General features: G+C 42.5%; 1 protein-coding gene across 3 annotated transcripts in view; it reads right to left on the bottom strand.

Moving 5' to 3' along the window:
* Positions 1-2,835: 2,835 nt before the first annotated feature.
* The window catches only part of ABCC3 (ATP binding cassette subfamily C member 3), a 69,689-nt gene continuing 48,655 nt past the window's right edge, over positions 2,836-23,869 (bottom strand). For all 3 annotated transcript variants that reach the window (XM_083429996.1, XM_083429997.1, XM_083429995.1), the window contains 16 exons: positions 22,292-22,418; positions 22,013-22,189; positions 20,424-20,591; positions 19,757-19,940; positions 18,900-19,002; positions 18,617-18,764; positions 17,470-17,677; positions 16,197-16,507; positions 12,874-13,073; positions 12,319-12,445; positions 10,115-10,216; positions 9,865-10,011; positions 7,538-7,696; positions 5,290-5,456; positions 4,782-4,976; positions 2,836-3,309 (listed from right to left, as the gene is read on the bottom strand). In XM_083429996.1, coding sequence (XP_083286122.1) covers positions 3,201-3,309; positions 4,782-4,976; positions 5,290-5,456; positions 7,538-7,696; positions 9,865-10,011; positions 10,115-10,216; positions 12,319-12,445; positions 12,874-13,073; positions 16,197-16,507; positions 17,470-17,677; positions 18,617-18,764; positions 18,900-19,002; positions 19,757-19,940; positions 20,424-20,591; positions 22,013-22,189; positions 22,292-22,418 — 2,632 coding nt within the window. In that variant the 3' untranslated portion in view covers positions 2,836-3,200. The remainder of the gene's footprint in view (positions 3,310-4,781; positions 4,977-5,289; positions 5,457-7,537; positions 7,697-9,864; positions 10,012-10,114; positions 10,217-12,318; positions 12,446-12,873; positions 13,074-16,196; positions 16,508-17,469; positions 17,678-18,616; positions 18,765-18,899; positions 19,003-19,756; positions 19,941-20,423; positions 20,592-22,012; positions 22,190-22,291; positions 22,419-23,869) is intronic.

The raw sequence follows: 23,869 nt of genomic DNA, 5'->3' as shown, positions 1-23,869 counted from the left end.
AAGGGTCCCAGGCCTAAACAATACATGGTTTACCTGAATTATTCCAAGTAAAACTATTCCTGTCACTAAATGCCTGGGTAGATACCATAATATTTCAGTGCAATTATAACTGACAGGTAAAGCAGTTATTTGACTGTTTAACTGTTTAATAGCTAACAAATTTAAGCTACCTTATGCTGAGGACAACCCTCCGAACTTCTATATCCCTTTAAACAGTGGCCAAATTGAGTCATCAGCTCCTTGCAGGAGCCAAGAAACCCAGACTCAGCTCTTTAGGCTTATTATCCCTGGTGACCGCGGGTCACAGCTCCACAGAGGAAACAAAAGTGTTTTGTGACAATCCAGGATAGTTAGCACGGGTCTAACATGTTCGCACGGTGCCGTCTCAAGATAACAATTCCAGCATAAGACTCACTGAAACTTTATAGTGCAAGCAAGCTTTTGGTTGTCACGAGTCATTTCATTGCATAATTGTAGAGAGCTAAGATATCCCTCTGCTTCATCCTGGGCTTAATGCACTGACATGGCCAATGCCACCTGGAATGTGAATTTTGAACTCCTGTAGGTAGGCCTTAAAACATTAGCACGGGGTTTAGAAAATGCTTACTTTCAATGGAGCACTGTGGCAACACATTATTTTTGTGGTACAGCCGAAGTCAGAGTCTGCCAATGTGGCACTAGTGGGCCCCACTATACCTGCCAACACCTCCTATGGGTCCCCCAAAGTTCTCAGTAAATATTCCCTCAAAAATCCACAATGCGTGAAAGACTGTTTGCTCTTCCTGCTCAGTTCCTATTTGCACCGAATCAGCCTGTCCTATATTTAAACATCGCCCCCTTAAACATGCCCACATTTCACCCAGTTCCAAGATTGGACACCCCGTCTCTCTTCAATTCTGAACAGAGGAGTGGCTCATTCTGTGCGTGAGGTGGCTGATATAGGAGCCACTGATGGGGGAGATGGAGCAGGTGGCATCTCTGCAACATTTGTGGTCCAAACTTGTTATGCCCTTTTTGATGCAACTGCCACTTGGTGTTATGCCACATTCCCACGGCGATCTTGTTGCGACTAGTACCCATGTCGCTTTCTAAAAATTCCAAATGTGCCCACTGGTCCAAAAGGTTGGCGCCCCCTGACCCAAGTGCTGGAGACAAAGCCATTGGCAGCATATTATATTGCTGTGACTCCTTGTTAGGGTTTATTCAGTCTTGCCATAAAATAAATGCATTGATATAAATGAAAATATCGCCACTGACCGTGTTCCAGTGTATCCAAATTTCCTGACAGGTGCCAGGTCAGGATTTGCACAACATATTTAAGGTGGCAATTCTCCCCATCCCCTTTTGATTTTAAGTGTGTGCCTAAAATCAACACACACAGTCAGCTTCTCTGGAAGTGCTTGAAGGGAAATGTGCTTTTGTGCTAGAAGACTTGGGAACAAGGTTCTTAGAAGAGGAAGGCCACAATCCAATATGAAGTCAGTGGGTGTGCCCCAGACTGCTGGATCGTGGCTGAAATGCCTTTGGGCTTTTCATTGAGAAGCAGATATCCACAGGCATCCACAGGTATCTAGTATGTGGGTAAACAAATTGACATGCTCTATTGATTAGCCATAGTATTAATTAACATATTACAAGTCTGTTGATTATACTGCACAGTTGCTGGCATCTTTCTATGCACTCAGAGGATTATTTTTATATTGTATAACTTATGCAATTTATAACAGAGGATTTTATTAGTGTTACTAACCAAATTATTAACCTAATAACAACTGTGTGGTACTTTATGATATCAGTGGAAATAAAGGATTCAGAACTTCATTACTACACTGAAAAAAACATGGTTATAATGAAGAATTAACCAAATGATTTATGTTTGAGTTTCTTATTTCCTGTATGTTGTGCCCTTTTTACAATTAATAAAAGTTTGTTGCTTTTAAAATGGGAGATTTTGGTTTGTTTTTAAATATTTCTCTCTCAAAAGATGCTTGTTGTAAGCTTTCTATGTAATGATAAATTTGCTGTCCTGGCTGAAAGTTAAAATTCTGAATGAATATTTTGCCTTATCAGGGGTCAGCAAACTTTTTCAGCAGGGGGCCGGTCCACTGTCCCTCAGACCTTGTGGGGGGCCAGCCTATATTTTGAAAAAAATAATAAGGAAAGAATTCCTATGCCCCACAAATAACCCAGAGATGCATTTTCAATAAAAGCACACATTCTATTCATTTAAAAATGCTGATTCCTGGACCGTCCATGGGCCAGATTTAGAAGGCAATTGGGCCGGATCCGGCCCCCGGAGCTTAGGTTGCCTACCCATGCCATAGAGATTTTTTAAAAGGAACTTTGCTCCTGTTCTACATGCCCTGGTAACTTTTTGATCTTGCTACTACATGTACTACTGTACTTTATGAGGAGCAGCCCTCAGAATAAGTCCAGAAATTTCTGGTAGTCCTGTATCTGGAAGTACAACTTTTGGCCCAGCCAACCAGTAACCAGTCCTGCTTCAGAAGTGGTATCAAGATTTTAGCTTTTAAATAAGGGCTCCACGCACTGGGGCTCAACTGTTTGAAGAGAGGAACCACCCAGCTAAAGCTGAGCAAGTCCCCTTCTGTGTGTGCAGTGCCCCAGGCTGAATGGGAGATGTGGGCTTTTAAAATATATTGGCAGTGTTTTGAGGATTTCCTCATGCACACCGTATTTATTCTGGGGTGGGGGGTCCCACACATTTTGCCTGATTTAACACTGCTGCTAGAGGTACGATGTTGAAAAATGGGCTTTAGGTTTTGTTCTGTTTTTAAATCAACTTAATCCTGGAAACAGCACCACAACTCCACATTTCATTGATTCATTTTACTTAACAGAAAATGAATGGACGGATAATGCCAGTGCTTTTGTATCGCTAGCTGTAATTGACTATATAAGATAAAAAGAGTACAGTTAAGTGCTATGCATACACACACTCACATCCATTTTCAGTAAGATGTCAGGTAAAAAAAATACTTCTGTATGTAGAAAATATTTTTAAAAATATAAAAATTAAATTTTCTGGTTCTCATAGGCATATGAAACATTTTGATTCCGTATCGCAAAAATAAAAATAAAAATGCTGTTTTGAAAAGTACAGTACATTCAGGTATTGCTTGTGGGTTTTTTTAAAAAAAGATACCCAGTAACTAGTCCTTTGATGAGCAGCTGTCCTGTTATGCCAATCCAGCATCTTTTGCCATGCCATAGAAAATGCCTTTAGATGCTATAAGACGCGAAGGTGTGTCAAATTCAGCAATTGCTCCTTTTTCTAGAACAAGGACTCTGCAAAACAAGAGGGAAAGTGAAATGTGTTTCTAAACAAGAACTGCTAATCCTAACAAGCAGGGGGAGGGGGCAGGAATGTCTGTTGTCACAAGGTCTACTAACTGCAGAATCCAGCAGCTTTTTTAGGTCCTCAAGATTTTATTCCACATACTTAAAAAAACCCCAAAAACAACCCTAGAGAAAGAGCAAAAATGTGCCAGCTCACAGGGGACAAGTACTGAATTTGAATGTGAGAAACCTAAGTTCATGTCCCGTCACTGCCATAAGACTTGCCAAGTCACACTTGGCTTTAGCTCCTTACCTGGGAAACTGAAATACCCCTAATTGCGTCATGGCACTGTTATGAGGGTGAGCAGAAAAGATGCAAAGCACTCTGCCCATTAGATGTGTTAGAGGTTAACTTTCATATGAATTGCAGTGCTGCAGCCACAGAATTTTAGTTTCCTCCATAGTGTCCTCAGAAGACTTTTCTGTGCCTAGAGAAATTAGCTGATTAATGGCTTGGCTGCAGAGAAAAACCCACTTAGAGTGGGTATACTATACGGGCATCCCCACTTTTCTGAGTCTGTTGGCTCTTCCTATTTCGTCCCTCTTTGTTGCCATTGAAACCCATTTGATAATGAGTTAATGTGATCTGTTACCATAGGGTAAGTGGCTAAACGAGCAATCCCACCTATGCCTCATTCAAGGTCCTTTCTCGGGGGGGAAGGGAAAAAACAAGCCACCTCTCCCTGCTCTTCCTCCCAGAATGTTCATACTGCTCTTTGCAGGTGCAAGCTGCACATATCTACAAAGCGAAGTAGCAACATTACTGATGAGTAAGCACTCCAGCCTGCCATGTGAAACTGTGGTAGAACTCTTTCCAGCCACCAGAGCTATTCTAAGGATGTGAACAGCGTTCCTCATGACATTTCTATGGACGTTGCCTGGAGCATCACAAGAAACCAAGTCCCTCCTTAGGGAGGGTCTCGGAATAGACCAGGAAGTGAAGCACTAGCCAGTGACCACCTGGCAGGGCAGGGAACCTGTGGCCCTCCAGATGCTGTTGGACTCCAATTGCCAGTGCCAGGTAGCATGACCAATGTCTAACAACAGCAGGCTACATCAATGACCTAGGGCTTGGGACAACCATATCATATCTGCCCTAGGAAAAGAAGTGGGTACCAATACATCCTGGGTTTCATGTTCCTACTGGATGCCACAAATTAATCTGTAAGGCTGGCAGTGGATATGAATTAACTGATCCAGTATAAAAGAGCCAATTGGTCTTTAAAGATATGTTCCCAAAAAAGGCTGAAAGGCTTTTAAGCCTTTTTTATTGATCTGATAGTGGGATTAATTGCAGGCTCTATATTAGGTTCACCTGTTTCCTTGGTTTAAGATGGGCAAATGCAAGTCAGGAATAGTCATACAGATTATTTTTAGGATGCCATAAAGATCATAGCTATGCTCTTGTCCTTCATAGTTACCTGGTATAATCCATAATTGTATTCAGCCTATGTGCTATTGTCAGCACAGTACAGTCTTCAAACTGTGTTCGTATTGTCATCTGAATGAGATCATCCGTCTCAAGGTCGATTGCTGCGGTAGCTTCATCCAGAACCAGGATTTTGGTTTTGCGGAGAAGAGCTCTTGCTAAGCAAACAAGCTGCCTTTGGCCAACACTGGAAAAAGAAGATTAAACTTTTATTTCATTTCTTTATTCCGCCTTTCCTAAAAGAGGTTAGCAACAATAAATTAAAACCATCAAATACTAACAAAAACTGCAAAAGCATAAGAGCGACAGAGATTAAAATAACATAAAGAAAGAGCAACCAGCCAAACACTTAAAACAACTTCTAACAAGCTTTAAAGATTTAACAAAAAACCTTCCTAAGGGAAGGTCTTCATAATGAAATGAAAGGCTACTAGAACGGTAGAAAACCATTTTGCTGTAGGTTTCTAGTGGTATCAATTTCTTGAACCGATTTCAGTTACCTAAGGTTTTCTCCTCCTTCCGAGCATTCGTAATCCAGCATAGCTGGCTGGCTGCTGACAAACCTCTTCAAATTGGACAGTTCAAGAGCTTTCCATATTTCCTCCTCGGAATATCTATCAAATGGATCCAAATTCAGTCGGAGTGTTCCAGAAAAGAGAACAGGGTCCTTAACAAAATTAATACAATTCCATCAGCATACAGATAAAAACAACAACCTTGTCCCAGCTCCTGCCAACCTAGCAGTTCGAAAGCACGTCAAAGTGCAAGTAGATAAATAGGTACCGCTCTGGCAGGAAGGTAAACGGCGTTTCCGTGTACTGCTCTGGTTTGCCAGAAGCGGCTAGTCATGCTGGCCACATGACCCAGAAGCTGTACGCTGGCTCCCTCGGCCAATAAAGCGAGATGAGCGCCGCAACCCCAGAGTCAGCCACGACTGGACCTAACTGTCAGGCGTCCCTTTACCTTTACCTATTGCTTTAAATAGATTCTAACTCACTAATGTGGTTAAAACAAGAAATCATTTCTGTGGTCTGCATTACATTAGGCAGTGATGATATATCCAGCACCAGGTTTGACTCCCAGTGAGTGCTTTACAGTTGAATGGACACAAGGTGGTCATATAAGCAAGACTTAAACCCGATGGCCTTTTGGGTTTGTGGTGTTCGGGAGCCAAAACATTTGAGTTGCAAGGCATTCGGGATCCAAGGTACGACTGTAGTTCGTTTAAAGCATGTCAAACCAATTTTAAAAAAACAAACCATTGTTAAGGGTAACTGGTTTGTCCATTTGGACAAAACAATAAACCAGAGTTAAGCAGAAGTGGAAGCGGAAGCTTCCAGACTCCTCTTCCCAGTTGCACAGTGGGCAGAGAGAAGTGTGAAAGCCAGGGGCTCACTGCAGCACATTTGGCTCTTTCACTGTAAACTATGGTTTAGCATGATGTGCAAACGTGGCCATAGTAAAATGACACCAGGACACAAAATAAGTTGTATTACATATTAAGAAGGGGAGGATGGAATTCAACATGAAGCTGCAATTTTCAGTGGCAGTCATGCTCCTTATAACATAGGCTTCCATCTTAAGAAGTGAATTACTTGTGGTTGCTTGCACTAGTGCAGTGGTTGGGAGCCTCTGGCCCATGGGCCTAATTAGGCCTGCAAGACCTCCCCATTGGGCCTACAAGGCTATTTCAGCCAAGCCATGCCCCTGCTCTACACCTGACGCCATATATGATGTTGGGTGTGGGGCAGGTAAAGACTTGCTTCCTGCCCAAAAGTGGCTTGCAGGCACTGCTGATTAACTGATTGACCATGTTTACCAAGGCACATGGCTTTGCAAGCAGTGACCAACAGCTGAAGTCAGTGCTTGCATGGCACTGTGTCTTTGCCTAATTAGTTTGAAATCAAAGTGCATGTGCAAAGGACAAATGGGTCCCCTGATGTCACTGTCACATCAGGTGATTGATGGCCCAAGGGATGGGTGGGGATCCAATCCCCCACCCCTACACTAGTGTGCCGTAAGAAGCTGCTTTATGGCCTCCATGATGTTATTCTGATGAGTGTCATGACCAGTGCCATTTTGATGGGATAAAATTCTGTCACGGAATTACAACTTTCTTTGAAGTTCTCCCCAACCATTTAAAGGAGTGTAGGAAAAGGACAAAAATAATAAAGAACGAAAGTCTATTTTCCAGAAGCAAGGCTACACCCAATCCCTCACAATACATGAAGATGAGAATATAGCACCATTGGTGCTAAATCTGGGCCAGTGATACAAAAAAACCACCTACCGGTACTTACCAGGGATGGAGTATACTGAAAGATATAGCTGTGTTGCCCACTATAAGATTTCAGAACAGGAACTATCAGACTAAGGAAATAAAACTAAGAGTATTCGGCTACAGCTGTGAAAATATGAAATCTCTTCATTTTCTGAGGGATGTGTATGCCTATGAAACTTAGAGAGCAAGAGAAAGCTTGCTTGAGTTGAAAATAGACCTTAGCAGGAATTGCTATAATGTTGTTCCATTTTTACAGCTCATTCAAATCCTTCCTCTTGGGTTCCCTGTTTATTCCTGTCCCGGGGCACAAAAGCAACTATTATAAAGCAAATCGTGTAACTGCTAGCCCTAGATACACAGCCTGACCTACCTTGCAGCCGTCTCACTTTACAAAAACATAACAAGCCTGGTTTGTTTGCCATATTAAGTTACATTTAGTGTATCTCTCAGGGCATAGGTCAGCTTACCTGAGGAATTATAGTCAGCTTGGATCGTAAGTCATGAAGGCCAAGGTCTGAGATTCTTAACCCATCAATTTTGATTTCCCCCTCCACAGCTTCTAGGATCCTGAAGAGGCAGAGGGTCATAGACGATTTGCCAGCCCCAGTTCTTCCAACAATCCCAACCTAATTCACGTGTTTGAAAAATTAGGTTCAGTTAAATACCAGGACGTGTTTAGTTATCTTATGATACACCGTTTCACTTAAAAAACAAAACAAAAATTACCACTATCCTGATCTAGGTGAATTTTTTAAAATTGAATTGAATAGAAGAGAATCAAAAGAAAATGCACTGTTATACAACTGAATCTGTTCTAGGGATTTCTGTGAAGAAGTATGCTTATCAGTCAAGAGGATAGTTAGGCCTCTGCCTATTAAAGAACTCTGCAGGGCTCTCTTCCTCCTCCCTGAGAAAGGGCCTTTTCTTAAGAGTGAAGCACTCTGGGCAAGGTAGCCAGAATAGTTCATATGCCACAAAAGGGAAAAGGGTCCCCCTCTCCTCACAGCTCTTTCTTCACTCTTGGTCCTCTAGCCACACACTTTCTCTTTACTACACTGTGCAAACCTTCTACACTGTTATAGGCATTTTTTGTTTAGCAATATATTTTCAAATAAGCTAATTTTGTATTGGCCTAATATTAGTGCCTGAATTCCCACTTCCCGCTGCTTTTGGTCGCCACCTTTTTTGGGAGGTAGGATACATGAATATTCTTTTTGTAGGATAATCAGCTTCATTTAACCAACATGCTTAAGCCCAAATAATGCTGGACGGGGTTTAGACCTGTCCTGCCACCTTGGGAGGCCCTAGGTAATCAAGATTTTCCCCCCTTCAGTCTACCTGAGAAGCTCAACATGCAGCAACCAGCTCAGACCTCATGGCTCTTACAAGCCACTCTTGAGTTCCCATACCAATAACAACTTTTACTGCCTGTGCAACTTTTTCTGAATGCTGTATGGGAATGCTCATGAATCTGACATTTGGAGCTTTTGTAAGTAAACCATTCTTAACTTACCAAATCTAAGTCTTTTTCTATGCTATGGGAACAGGTTTGGAAGTTTTAGAACTCACAAGGTCTAACAGCCTATATTCCATGCTTTACTTTGCTGCATATTTCTGCTGGGGTTCTCTCACCAAAAAGCACTTGCCCCAAACCTGGATCTTGGCATCCAGGAAATTCTCCTTTCTATACCTATAGTTTCCCTTGTAACCAATACTTTTAAAGTTTTAATGTTCTTCTTTCTTTCTGTTACTGACCTAGCCGGTCTTTTTCTTTAATGTAGCCTTATACATTTTCTATTTCTGCACACACATTTTTCATTGCTTAAGCTTCTACAATTTCTTTTCTATTTCAAACAATTACTGCTTGCTGAATGTGAAAACAACAGTCTTTTGTCTCCTTAAAGACCAATGCATTTATTTTGGCATAAGCTTTCATGCACTAGAGTTCACCTTATCTATGGTTTCTAATTTAAAGTGTGCCACATTTTCTGTTCCTATAGGAGGGGCTTTGTTCATTTGCAATCTTTGTTTTTCTTTCTTTTTTGCAAAGTGATGTTCTTCTGCATAGCTGGGGAGCCCTGCAAGTATATAGAGGCTCCACCTTGTATCTAGGTGGCTCTGTTTCATTTCCCCACTGGTTGGCGTAGGGCCAGTTAATTTGTTATAGATGAAAGGATGATGGCATATTTGAACATTGACAATGAAAGTTGTTGCTGGAGGTGGAAACAGAAGTGGAAATCACAGAGCAGATGGGATTCTGGGGACAGGAAGCTGTCAGTTGAGGAAGATGCAATTCAGAAGTTGCTGCTTCTCCAAGCAACACTCAGTGCCTTCTTACAGTGGAGATGGGGTGAAAGCTAAATGGTAGAACACACACTGCTTTGGACGCAGAAGGTCCCAAATTCAGTCTCTGGCATTTCTGGGTAAGGCTGGGAAAGGCTCCTGACCAAAATGCTAGAGCCCCCCTACCAATCTGTGTTAGCAATACAGTGGTACCTCGGGTTAAGTGTTTAATTTGTTCTGGAGGTCTGTTCTTAACCTGAAGCTGTTCTTAACCTGAAGCACCACTTTAGCACTATTTCTGGGTTAGCGGAGTCTGTAACCTGAAGCGTATGTAACCTGAAGCGTATGTAACCCAAGGTACCACTGTATTGAGCTTGATGAACTGACCCGGTACCAGGCAGTTTGCTACAGTATGTACCAATAGATGCATTGAATGAACCGAAAATAAAGTTTGCAAATTCAGGTTACTGCACATATAATTTGATTCTATCCATGGCAACTGTGATTGTACCTTTTCTCCACCTTTCACATTGAGGCTGAGGTCTTTCAGCACCAAGTCCAAGCCTTTCCTGTACCTTACAGAATAGTTTGCAAACTCCACTTCGCCCCGAGTGGGCCAGTCTTCTGGTGGTCTTTTGTCTTCAATTATCCAGGGAGCCTAGAGGAGAGAAAGAATTACAGCACACAATAGAGAAAGAATTACAGCGCACACACACTGTTTCCAGAAAGAACACTTCTCATTCAGACTATTAGGAACTCACCTCAGTTTCAGTTTCAGAATATTCCTTAACTCTTTCTACGGCTACAATGTTGCTTTCTAAGTCTGATGTCATCCTTACCATCCAGTTCAGAGACATTGTCACCTAAGAAACAACAACATGTTACCTGTTTGAGAAAAGTACTGTCACAAATAAATAAATATATTAACCATCATATAGTGTGTGTGTGTGTGTTTACCCACAGAGCAAAGGTAGTGCCCATTGGTGTTCAACTGGACTCCCTCTCAGCCCCAGCCGGTGATGCCAAGAGTAAGGGATGATGGGAGTTGCAGTCCAACAGCAACTGGAAGGCACCAGACTGGCCTCTCCTGCTACAGACCATCCTTGAAATGCAGGGTTGAAATTCAGCTGACATTACGCTGAGCTGAACACAAACCATAACAGGTGAAGCTTTGAGAAATTAGGAAGTTCTGATATCATCTCCATTTGTATTGCTCCCCTTTTGGACCCGGAAGAAGGCAGAACAGGGGCATAATGGGGGAGGAACGGGGCAGGGTGCACTTATGTGCGCTCAGATGATATGCATGGGGGCTGGGAATGAAACCCCCCATCCCACCCACCCTCCACGCAAAATGGTCCATTGCCTGTATTGCTCTCTTTAATGTCTCAGAAGACATCACCTTTCTTCAGCTGCTTCCCCACCAATAAGAAAAAGGAAATACTGCAGCTTCACATTCTTACAACATCACCATTTGGGTAAGCCTAATATTCCAGCATCTAATTTTATTGCAAATCCCTACAAGGAAATGAGCGTGCACACAGTACCTTCAATTTCCCTGAAACCTTTGAGGGCTTATTATAAACTATCAAAGGTATCGCTATTTCTTCTATTCCACTGAATATAAATGCACCGTGGTAGAATTCATTGCTTTGCCAATTTTAATGTGTGATCCCACTGTTACTTGGGATAGAGATTCAATCAATATGCCTCTCCTTTCTACAAAATCAGCATTCATAGCTTTTAAAGCTGAGAGGCAAAGCTCAAATCTTCTGATCTGACCAGATGTAATGGTATAGGACCAAGAATTTCACAAAGCAATTTCTCCATCAAAGATTGTTACTTCTGATTGAGGTACGGCAGTGCACTTTTTAAAGTGAAGCCCACTGTTTTGCTTCAGGATTTTCATAGCCATATCGAATCTAACCCACCCTTAGTAAAGCTGATGACCTCACACCTTATTGAAAGGGTGCTTAAATCCCTTGTAGATTGCCTAAACTGATGGCTACCATAATATGCTATCCTTAACTAAATGCCCTGCTGTGGGAAATTTAGCAGAATATAGTGTTAAAACCTTGGTGTAGTTTCTCCTCAGTTACCAAGAACAAGAAGCACAACACTGCCATCGTAAGCTTCCTGAAGGCTGCCTTCACGCTGCGAGAGCTGCAATTTCATTTGGCCCCCTCCTCTCTGGAGCTGCATGGGGCAGGACCTTTTTGGCTGTGGCGCCTTGCTTGTGAGCTCTCCCCACCCTCCCCAGAGGCTCACACAATGGTACCTGTACCACTATCTTTTAGGCACCAGGCAAAAACTTCTGGTTTTCCTAACCTCTGAAGATATTTTGATTGCCTTGCTGTGAATGGTGTGGTGGTTTTTTTTTTTAATCAATCTGTAGTTCATTGTAGTTTTATTGTGTTTTTATTAGCTATTATAAACAGCCCTTGACATTTTGCATTGGCAGGCAGTGTAGAAACTGTTAAAATAAATATAGGGGCATATATGTGCACATGAGCAGAACCAACTGTGGGAGCCATTCCCAACCAGCTGGCACCCTGCCAGGAGGGAGAGTGATATTCTTTTCCTCAACCAGAATAAATACTGCTTGCATTCAAACGCACAGCTAATGCATTGTTTTCACTCTGCACAGAATCTGATTAACTCTGTGATTGGGCTTTTTAATATGGAGGGCAAAATCCCACAGACATGTAAGCTGACAATCTTAGAAGCAATCTTCCAAAAGCATTTCCTTTTATTCCTCGGTTTGTTCTTTATTTTCTTCCCATTTCTCCCAATTTTCTTTCAACCAGTCTTCCACACACCCACACCCTGAGCCCTTATTCGCCTGAAGGGTAGAAATGCCGCAGAATTGTGCAATTAAAGCCCAAATGCCTAATGAAAAGGTCACACTATAATGATATTTCAGTTCCGCTGTTCAGATGAGCTCTCTCCTGAGACACATTCTACACACCTGCAATGCATAGGACACGGAAAGTCCAACCAGGCCAGGGCTCAGGCTGTTTTTACCTAACACAGCAAAAAGGGCTGCAAAAAATACGACGCAGTTTCCTACAAATTCAACTCTAATTCCCAGCCACCTATTAAACGAGAAAACACAAAGTAGTAAATAGTACAGAACTCAAAATGCAACATGTGAAAACAAGTGGGATCTGCAACAAAATGCTTCAGTATGGAGTGCTACCCTTCAAGATACTCCATTCCATTACCCCTCCGTTTCTTCCCCAGCATCAGTCAGCCAGCATTCTGTGGTCACTCAATACTCTAAGCCCTCCCTGGCTATTTTGGGAGTTCCAGCTCCTTTAGGATTTTAAAAAGCTTTTATGTACTTCTGCAAACTTCTGCTGATGCCTCCCTCTTGTGTTGGGTGGTGCTGTTTTGGCTACATAATTAAGGGCATGCACAGCCTGAACATCAGAAACAGACGGAACGAGGAAGCTGTTTCTCTAGTTCAATCACTCGAATTATTTCCATTAACTTTTTTTTATTATTCAAAGATTGATTTTACCTGTTGGACACAATTCCAGGATAGTAACTTCTCTGGTTGTCATTCACCTTCATGTCATTGAGGCGAACAAAAGCCTTTCCTCTTCTATAAGCTCGGATGACGCTTGCTCCTGTGACGGTTTCCGAAAAGTGAGAATATATGGGAGACCTGCTGACGGATTCCAGCCGCTTCAATTGGCGAGAGGTAGCTACGTAGAACCGCTGCCGTCGTTCGGTTCAAAGGCAGACAGGTAACAAAACAAAACAAAGAAATGTGAAACCTTTTAGATATTTGAGCTGAACTATTAATACACTGTGCCATGTCTGTGCGACGTAAGAGTGAGAAACACCCAGGAAGGGGAAGCATTTCCTATTTCCAACACTAAACCTAGAGACAATTGATTAGACACCAGAATCACATGGTAAAGCTTTTCCTAGACTATCTCACTTTAGTTCACAAATAATGCTTGCTCCACCACAAAAACTCCCTGTGCACAGAAAAACACAATGTCAGGGAGGACAGTCTTCTTCTGAGACATGTGGGCATCTTTGTGCACATGGAATTTATTTTATGGAGAAGCACTGAAATATGTAGCCCCCACACTTGCAGCCTGAAGAAGGAGTAGAAGAGGAGAAGAGTTTGGATTTGATATCCCACTTTATCACTACCCGAAGGAGTCTCAAAGTGGCTTACAATCTCCTTCCCTTCCTCCCCCACAACAAACACTCTGTGAGGTGAGTGGGGCTGAGAGACTTCAGAGAAGTGTGACTAGCCCAAGGTCACTCAGGGGCTGCATGTGGAGGAGCGGAGACGCGGACCCGGTTCACCAGATTACGAGACAACCGCTCTTAACCACTACACCACACTGGCTCCTGAAGTGGAACAGTCTGAAGAAAAGCACTATCCCTCAATGATTGCTTAAGCAGGCCTCTATGCTGCAACTCTGAGAACGCACCCAATCCTCAATTTACTGCCATGTCTACCAGCCAGCCCACTGAGCTGAGTTTTTGATATTGTAATGCAGATGATTGCCACTGTTACAGGATGACTTAAAGAACTATCCTACCCTGGAAGAAAGGCAAGCTTGCCAACAAAAAGAGCAAAGGGAGGTCCTGCTGTGCAGTTATGATGTTCCTATTGCTGCTTCCTAATGTTTCCTAAGGGCTTGAAAACATTTCTTGATTAACTGGTGCAATTGATCTATTCATTTGGTAAATGCAGATTTTTATCATCATTGTCATCATCGTTATTTTTAATCTGAGCTCCCACACAATGCATTTCCTCTTTCGGGTAGTGCTTTTAAAATGGGCTTTAGAGTAGCTGGTCTGTGTAATTTATGCTTAGAGAAACTGTCATTAAAATTTACTCAAAGAGAATGCTCTACCATTTCAATTGTTAAGTGATTGCTTAAAAGGGAAGCTGTTAATCAAATAGAAATATTCACATTCGACTGACAGCCTCGTGGCCTGTGTGTGTGTCACTTACGGACGCACTGTTAAGACCGTGTTCATGGAAGGCAGTCTTACTTGGCTACGAGTGATCGCCAAAGAAGAAGTAGTGTGTGTTTTGTGTTTGTTCCCAGCAACATGCTATCACAGATTCTGGGGCTTGAATTGGGAACTTCAGAGGCTGAGATTTAAGGCCTGCGGGTACTTTGGCCCAAAGGCTACTGTTAGATACAAAAGGGAATGTGGTATGGTGAGTTCTAGATGGGTTCTTCATGGGTGGGTCTAGCTGGCCAAATCTTCTGCCCAAGGTTAAGGACTTTTCCACAACTGTAACTCTTTCTAGGGGAAAGTTTCCACATGCTTTGAATTGCTCCTTCAGGGTATGATGGAAGGTGAGGGCACTGCCTCTGGGGTGATTGTTTGTGGATTGACTTGCTCCTAGATTGGAGACTGGAGCTACACAGGGAAGAGGGGATGTGAACTAAGCTGGCTACTACGTGAGAGGCGGAATGCTGCAGAATGATAGAACTGTAGAGTTGAAAGGGACCCTGAGGATAAACTAGTCCAGTTCCCTGCAATGGAAGAATATGCAGCTGTCCCATATGGGGACCGAACCTGCAACCCTGGAATCATCAGCACCACATTCTAAAAACCCTGCCAATTATAGACCCGTTAGTTTGTTAGATGTAGCCTCTAAACTATATGCCAGGCTCCTTCTTGGGAGACTGGAAGAATGGGCAGATACAAATAAGGTGATATCTGAAGTCCAGGCAGGTTTCCAAAAAGGAAAATCCACATTGGACCAGTGCTTTGTGATGAACTTTCTGCTATGTAAATACATCCATAATTTGAAGCAATAATTATATGTCACTTTTATCGATCTAAAGTCAGCTTTCGATACGGTCCCAAGACATGCATTGTGGCAAAAATTGGAAAAGAAAATATAGACCTCCGTCTATTATTTCTCATACAGGGACCGAACCTGCAATCCTGGAATTATCAGCACCACATTCTAAACAGCTGAGCTTTTTTAAGAGTATGAATTCAACTCATAAATATACCCAGTGTGGTAGGTGGACACTTGGTTATTTTGCTATTTTATACCGATTTTGATTGGTTGCTTGTATTTATTGTGCTCTTACTGTATTTTTCTTTTGTATAAATATTTTGTCCACCACTTTGGAAGCCTCTAAGCTGAAGGGGAGTATGAAGCCTTGGGATTTGCAGGCCTGGTATCATAAAAGATACATGGTTTTCTGCTTGGTCAACAGAGCAACGACCTTGGAGATAACGGGGGGGGGGGGGGAGGGAATGTGTGGCCCTCCAGATGTTGCTGGGCTGCAACTCCCATATTGACCACTAGCCATGCTGGCTGGCGCTGTTGGGTTTTCAAGTCCAACGACATCTAGAGAGAAATAAGTTATCTACCTATCATAGAAGAAGCCATGGGTTGCCAAAGCAGTGCCCATGGGTGCACCTGCACTGGTATTATGGGTCAGTGTTTGCTAAACTATGTCTAGTTAAAAGCTGTCTCCAAAAGCAATACCCCTTTGATAGAGGGATGGCTATCTAAAACGGGGGGGGGGGGGGGGAATGCCTCCATCAATTCTATGTCTATGTTCTATGTCTGCTACTCCCTTCTTGCTGTGCCTAACAACAACTAAATGTTGCAAAAAGCTATTTTGCAGAATGTAAGTGACTTCAGACAATCCTACTTTGGAACTGCAGCTTCTGTATTCAAAGTAATTGCATCCAATATTCACACACATATTAAGGGATGCACATTTGGGGCTTGAAATACTAAACAATAGAAAGATTATGCCAGCCACCTAACATTCTGTTAAAAAAATAAAGAAAACAAGCAATGAAGCCAGAAAAGGTACTTATCCCAATTACCTGGGCAAAGAAGTATAGGATTGCCAGAGGTATTATAACCACAGCAAAGAGTGGGGTGCTTGCTATGATCACAATCATCGTTGACACAGAAACAAAGAAGGTTCCTAGGAACATCAAGATAGTTGGCGGTATCACTTCATCGATCACGTAGATGTCTTTTGAGAAGCGGTTGATGATTCGGCCAATTGGAGTTGTGTCATAGAAAGACTGTGGGGTGTGGAGTTTGTTCTCCAGCAATCCGGAGTGCAGAGTACGAGCCGCTCTGATGCCACCCATTGCCAGAGTAAAAGAGGAGATCAGCACAAAAACCCCTGTTTGCAAAAGGGAGAAATAAGCAGAAGACTTGAGTGTACCAATTGTATGTGGCCCTGTTCTCATCATAGCTTTGCAACTCCTCTAGCAGGCTATATGAATCGACAGCATCACCTTGAGCATCAAGTGACGGATGGCAGGAGGCTGCATATAGAGAGATTAGACTGTGATTTTTAAATTCTGCAAATATTTTCTGGTTGGTTTGATTGTAATTTTATATGATATGACTTTTGATCAATTTTGTTTAATAAAGGGCAGGATATACAATTTACAACTAAATAAATAAACCAAGGAGCAATGTAAGGTAAAGCTAAAGGTAAAGGGACCCCTGACCATTAGGTCCATTCGTGGCCGACTCTGGGGTTGCGGCGCTCATCTCGCTTTATTGGCCGAGGGAGCCGGTGTACAGCTTCCGGATCATGTGGCCAGCATGACTAAGCTGCTTCTGGTGAACCAGAGCAGCGCACAGCCATTTACCTTCCTGCTGTAGCGGCACCTATTTATCTACTTGCACTTTGACATGCTTTTGAACTGCTAGGTTGGCAGGAGCAGGGACCGAGCAACAGGAGCTCATCCCGTAGCGGGGATTCAAACCGTCAACCTTCTGATCAGCAAGTCCTAGGCTCTGTGGTTTATCCCACAGTGCCACCCGCGTCCCTTAAGGAGCAATGTAGACATCCCTATTTATGATATAGGAATATTTGTTCCTAGGGTAGAATTCGACTTCGTGTTGTTTCAAAAAATTTAAGCTTGCCAGACAGAATGATACAATTAAACTTCTGGCTCTTCACTGTTTTCCTCTGTTCCTTTCAATCCATTTACCTGAGAATGCCATCAGACCTTTGTCCTAGACCACTGTTTAAGAACCACCAGTAAATTCCATACCACACACCATTTCCTCTAGCTCCGCTAGCAAGGTGGATTTAAATCTATAGGAGCAGTAGCAAATAACACACTTAACCTTGCAAGAGACCCAGGGCAGCATAGACTCCAACTCGCTTGCCCACGTTGCGCTGAGTGCCATTTATTACCGGTTCATTGGTCCAGTCACTGAGCCACACGTTGGCCCCGACTGCAGAAGCATTTTGACAGCAGTACAGGAAACATATAAATAAAGAAACTAGGGGGCCAACAGCCTTCATGTATTGCCAGAAAACAGTCAGCTTGACCTGCAGTTTGAGACAAATTAGAGTTTGTTTAGTTTATAAAAACCAATGCCTTTAATTTCACAGAAAAACTAGCCACTTGCCAGAGTCAGAATTTGTGCACAGAGTGAACTAGGAATCACCAACATGAAATCACATTATGCAGGCATTCCTGAAAGCAGAAAATGTGGCTGCAACAGAAGGATGTCCAGAGTAGAGGTATCATATGGGAAACATAGAACTGTTATAGAAATAGAAGCAATATATAGCCAGGGAGGATTCATACAATGAATCTAAATAAAGAAGACTCCCATGTAATGGGGAAAATATATATGTGCTGCGTGTCAAAGAGCAATGAGAAAGTGTTAAGCGGTGTTTCAATATATTATTGGGAAAGCCCTTTCAGTAAACTGCAGCCAACCTTCAAATCTAACTGATGGGCAAGGCTACCCACTCAGAAGCTCTCCACTGCCACAAATTATGCAGCTGAGTTTCCTGAATTTGTCTGCTCCTATGCTAGGTAAATGTAAAGGTAAAGGGACCCCTGACCATTAGGTCCAGTCATGACCGACTCTGGGGTTGTGGCACTCATCTCGCTTTATTGGCCGAGGGAGCTGGCATACAACTTCCGGGTCATGTGGCCAGCTTGACTAAGCCGCTTCTGGCGAACCAGAGCAGCGCATGGAAACGCCGTTTACCTTCCCACTGGAGCGGTACCTATTTATCTACTTGCGCTTTGATGTGCTTTCGAACTGCTAGGTTGGCAGGAGCAGGGACCAAGCAATGGGAACTCACCCCGTCGCGGGGATTCGAACTGCCGACCTTCTGATCGGCAAGTCCTAGGCCCTGTGGTTTAACCCACAGCGCCACCTGCGTCCCTCCTATGCTAGGTACTTTTTAATAAATTAGGAAACATCTTTGAAGAAGTAAAGTGTCCTTATTGTTTAAGCAAACCTTTCTTACCGTGCCAGTTTCAGCAGTTTCTGCCTCAATGAGTTTGTTAGGACTTTTCTTGGGTTGAGTTGTCTCAGGTGGCTTTTTTTCACACACTCTTCTTTTCATTGACATTTTACCAGGGCATTCCCCATCTGAAGATATTACACTGAGCTCTCTATGTTTTATATATTAAAATGGGTGGGGTGGAGGAGAAAAATAAGAATTATGGTAATTATGCAGCTGAATGACAGAACAGGCAAGTTCGCTCAATTTCTGTAGTAACGCCTTTAAAGAGAGGTTCAGGGTTTACCTTAGGAATTGCTTACGGACTTCGTTTGTCACTGGTTCATTGTCTGCCAGATCTATGTGGTTGCTGAGTGTGTCTTCAGCAAGCAGGACCTCCTCATCTTCCACTAATGCAATGGGATAGGAAATCTTTAGCTTATTTTGGCTTTTTGCTGAGCCAATCTTTTAGAAAGGTTTTGCTGAGTGTACAGCTTCCCAAGCCACAAAAAGGACTGAAAATCAAGAAGGAAGTTCAACTCTTTAGGGAAATTTAAGAGGGCTTCAGTGTGTTTGGGTTTCTAGGCAATATCTGAATAATCAGGCCTGGGATGCCAGCTTTGAGACAAGGAATGGGGCTAATAGGGTCTCATGATACAGCATTGTGAACCTTGTGAATTATAACAAGTATACATGCAACCATTTCTGGAAAGAAATAGGATTGACTGATGATTCCATGGCATTATAATTATACAAGTGTAATGAGGAGGTGGGGGAAGAAGGTAAAGAAAAGCCTCACCTCAAGGAAAAACCAACCTACCAACATACAGCTACCTACTTCCAATCCTAATACTTAATCACAGCCTTTTCCCCTAGTAGTAAACAGAGTGATGGCACAGACTAGACCAGGTTCACTCAGTTTCAATTCTCTACAAAAATGGGGGGGACCCCAATGTTCTTGAATAGTAGGCATCTTTGTGTCCCCCCCAAGTTTTTTTTAAGGGCTACATTTATACATATATGGGATAGTGCTCATCATTTTGTATGCTTTTTCTTTAAAAAAAGATTTAAACACAGTTCCAAACTGCTCCTAGCATTTCAATCTGGCATGATGTAACTAACAGTCTGAGGATAAATTTGTGGCAGGGAGGTGGGAATCCTTACTTGTAGGCTCATCTTCTTCTATGTCTTCATCAGGTGCAAAATTGCGGAGGAACTCTGCAAAAGCCTGGTTTTGTTGCAAAAGCTCTTGGTAGGACCCCATTTCAGAGACTTTGCCATCTACAAGTACAACAATGTGGTCCACCTGTGGCAAAAAATTGATGCTGTGGGTCACCAGAATTCGAGTCTGAAAAGGGAAACAAGACAATGGTCAGGCGATACTCATCCTGCTTTTGTTTTTGCAAGGTAAGAATTAAAACAGGCGGTTTGTCAAGAAGCTGCAATTTGCGATTACTGCAAACAGTCGTGTAAGAATGAAACCAGTTAGAAGTCATCTAAGCCTGAACAAAATAGGATTGCTTTTCTAGCTGCACATTAGTGCAAAGCTGCTGCTATATAGCAACATATGACTGAGAATGAGGAAGTGGGCTTTTTGGGTGGCAAAGGAGGTCAACTTCCACACTAAACATGTTTTGAGATCATGGCTTACATAGTTTCAATCATTTCTACTTTTAATAATTTTAGGGGGACTAGAAACTCTGCCTCTTCCCTTCCTTTACCCAAAGAAAAGAAAAGTTTCACACAATTCTACATGTGTCACCATGTTCTTGTACAGTACTATGCTGAAGTGACTGCAGACATGGATAATTTTAGATGTTTGTTAGCTCACTTTTCCTTTAAGCATTCCTTCTGGTCCAATAACTTTGTCAAATATGTGTTTGGCCACATGGGAATCCACAGCTGAAAGGGGGTCGTCTAGCAAATAAACATCAGCCTCGCTGAAAACAGCACGGGCAAGGCTCACTCGTTGCCGCTGGCCACCTGAGAGATTGATGCCCTGTGAGATGGGGAAAAGAGAAAAAGCACACCGTAGCTTTTAAATTCAACACTGCTATCAGCTTCAGCAGAAGCAGGGTGAAAAAAAACAACTACAATATCTGTATGGTCAATAGCTCAAACATTGGGCTGTTTGTTATAAATCAGTGGATGTTGATCTAAAGTAAAAATATTAGAGACAGTCCCTGTGAAGAAACGGTGGAGAAATTTAAATGTAAAAATGTTGCTTGTGACAGTTTTCTTGCAGTTAACTGAAGGGGGGTGGTACTCCTAGCCGTTGTGCGAGAGACGCATTGTATTGGGGTTCAAGTGACAATGACAGTGTTCCTGAAGATGGTTAACACATCTGATGATGGTTATCTTGGGAGATTTCAGCTATATCAAGTTGTTTAGAGAACACTGCTTTTATATGATTCAGTGGAAATCAAAAAGGTCAGAATATGATAGGTCCTTTTGTGGACATTCCATTCAGATCTACAGTATTGGCCCGAATATAAGCCGCACCCACTAATAAGCCACACCTTTAAAATTCAAGGGAAAAAGATAAAAAAAGACAATACCCAGAAAGTTACAATAGCTAAAATAGCAAATCACTATTCAATTGCTACAATAATAATAATTTATTATTTATACCTTGCCCATCTGGCTGGCTTTCTGCAGCCACTCTAGGTGGCTTCCAACAGAATATTAAAATACAATAGTGCACCAAACATTAAAAGCTTCCCTAAACAGGGCTGCCTTCAGATGTCTTCTAAAAGTCTGGTAGTTGTTTTTCTCTTTGACATCTGGTGAGAGGGCATTCCACAGGGTGGGTGCCACTACCAAGAAGGCCTTCTGCCTGGTTCCCTGTAACTTGGCTTCTTGCAGTGAGGGAACCGCCAGAAGGCCCTTGGCACTGGACCTCAGTGTCCAGGCAGAATGATGGGGGTGGAGACGCTCCTTCAGGTATACTGGACCGAGGCCGTTTAGGGCTTTAAAGGTCAGCACCAACACCTTTCCGCAGGCACTCACAGCCCTAAATGGCAAATGTAGAAGAAAATCCTACGGGTACCAGAGAGGACCCACAAGTGGGTTAAATAGTCTCAAGCTTGCAAATCGGCAATAAAAAATTTTTTTTCTCTGTTTTACCATATGTCTGTTTCAGCAGCGATATCGTAAAAGCCAATTTTTGTAAGGTCACGGCTTATATTCAGGCCAACACGGTATTAGTCCATAATTATAGGCCAATGGTGTTCTGAAAGTCCAGTGAACCTGGTGATTCGTTGCAAGGTTCTGGCTGGAGAAGGCAGGCTTAGCACTGAGGTCAGTCAAGCCAGTCAGCTTGACCGCATCTGGAAGGTTGTGAAGATACTTAGTGAGGAATGACTTGTGTCCTCTACCAGCTTGGGCAACCATCACCACCTACATTTGCTGTAAATGTACCTTCTCGCCTATCTCAGTCTGATCTCCCCCTGGAAGCATCTCGAGATCTTGCTTCAAGGCACATGCCTCTAAAACAGTTTGGTACTTCTTCTCATTATGAAGATGGCCAAACAAGATGTTATCTTTCAAGGTGGCATTCTGGATCCAGGCTAGCTGGGGAACGTAAGCGACTGAACCCTAAAAGGAGATATCAAAAACATACATAAAGCAGATCAGTTTGCAAGCCACAAATATTTTCCAAATGCTCAAAATTGATACAATGCTGTACTGTGAACCAACCTTCACGGCCACGTTCCCATGGAGCTTTTCCATGTCTCCAAGAAGGGCAGACACCAAGGATGACTTCCCACAGCCAACATGTCCAACAACAGCCACCAAAGAACCACTAGGGACCAACCAATTGATGCTGTACGGAGTAAAAGAAGGTAAAACTGAGGATGGACTAATTTGCTGACAAAAAAAAAAAAAAAATGGAACTAGTTAATGTAAAGATAATAAAGCCAAGCAGAATCCTGTGGCATCTTAAAAATATTGTGACATAAGCTTTTGTAGGTCATAACTGATGTTATCAGATCTTTTGAGCTGGTTTTATTGCACTAGACTTAAGATAGTTGCTCTCTGGAATTTCCATCATAAAGTAAAAAACATGTCTGTCTTTCTTTACGTGCTGTGTTTAAGCACAAGGTATGTACTCTTCTTGGCAGGAATTCAACACAGCATTCCACCAGAGATTCTGTTTAATCAGCTTTCCCCAGATTTGGTCATGTGGTCAGGGAAAGAATGACTGGAGAGTTAATGCCTTCAGAAGCGGGAAGCCTGAAAGATGTCATGACAACACATAGGAGTCTCATAGCCAACGTAAAAAAATAAAGAGACACAATTAGATTCAATTTGTAGTGAGTTGCAAAGAGCTCCCTACCATTTCCCAGCTGACCTTTGGGTCATATGTCCCTTTTTGTATGTGTTCAGCTGAATGAGATTTTACTTTTGCAGTGGTGCACTAAAACAGAGCCATGATTTATTTACTTACTTACTTACACATGTTCCTGTTGCAAGTCACCACATTTCATAAGTTTTCTGTGTGCGCACTAGATTTGATGAGTCATGACTTGGACAAATACCAAAGCTTTTCACAAGACAATTTCAAGGCACTAAGAAGTGCTGAAAAAGTCTACTCATGCTGACTTGGCATCTGAAAGGCAGTCATGTGTCCCTCCTCCACCCGTAGGTTCCCAGATGCCTTAAGCATATAGGCTGCCTGTAATTTGTGCCTAGATTAAGATAGTAACTGTCTTGGCAGCTGCATGTAATGCTGGCAGAGACACTGCCAGATACATTTGGCAGAGAATTTTTTTAATGCAGCAGGTTGCTTCACAAGTAACTCTATATCTTCAGTGCTTTCCCCATGTTTAGGGTTGCCACACATCCGGATTTTCCCAGACAATACCAGGATTTCAGTGACGTCCAGGGGGAATTTCCGAAAAGCGGCGGTTTGTCCTGGATTTTCGGCAACACAACCGAAAAATCTCTCTTTTTTGCTCAACAATTTGCTTGTGTTCTGATTTTCGCTTCTTGAACTATGGCAACCCCACCAAGTTTGTTTTTTCTTTGCCAGGTCTGCATATATTCTGCACATTAGTGTTATTAGTGTTATTACTGGACAGGAGCAAGGAATATGGGGCAACCATATTTACATTTTGAAAATGCAAAATTTCAGTGGATAAAGCAAACAAAAAGCAAAAAGTAGAAACAAGCATGGACACAATCCAGTCAAAGCTGCACACTTACATGTCCCATTAATTCTAGGTGACCATGTGTTTAATTATACCTTTGAATACTGAATACTGATGTATGCTC

The sequence above is a fragment of the Podarcis tiliguerta genome, assembly GCF_965153285.1.
Source record: "Podarcis tiliguerta genome assembly, chromosome: 2".
NCBI lineage: Eukaryota > Metazoa > Chordata > Lepidosauria > Squamata > Lacertidae > Podarcis > Podarcis tiliguerta.
Note: the sequence above shows the minus strand (reverse complement) of the source record. Positions and strands in the feature narration are given on the sequence as shown.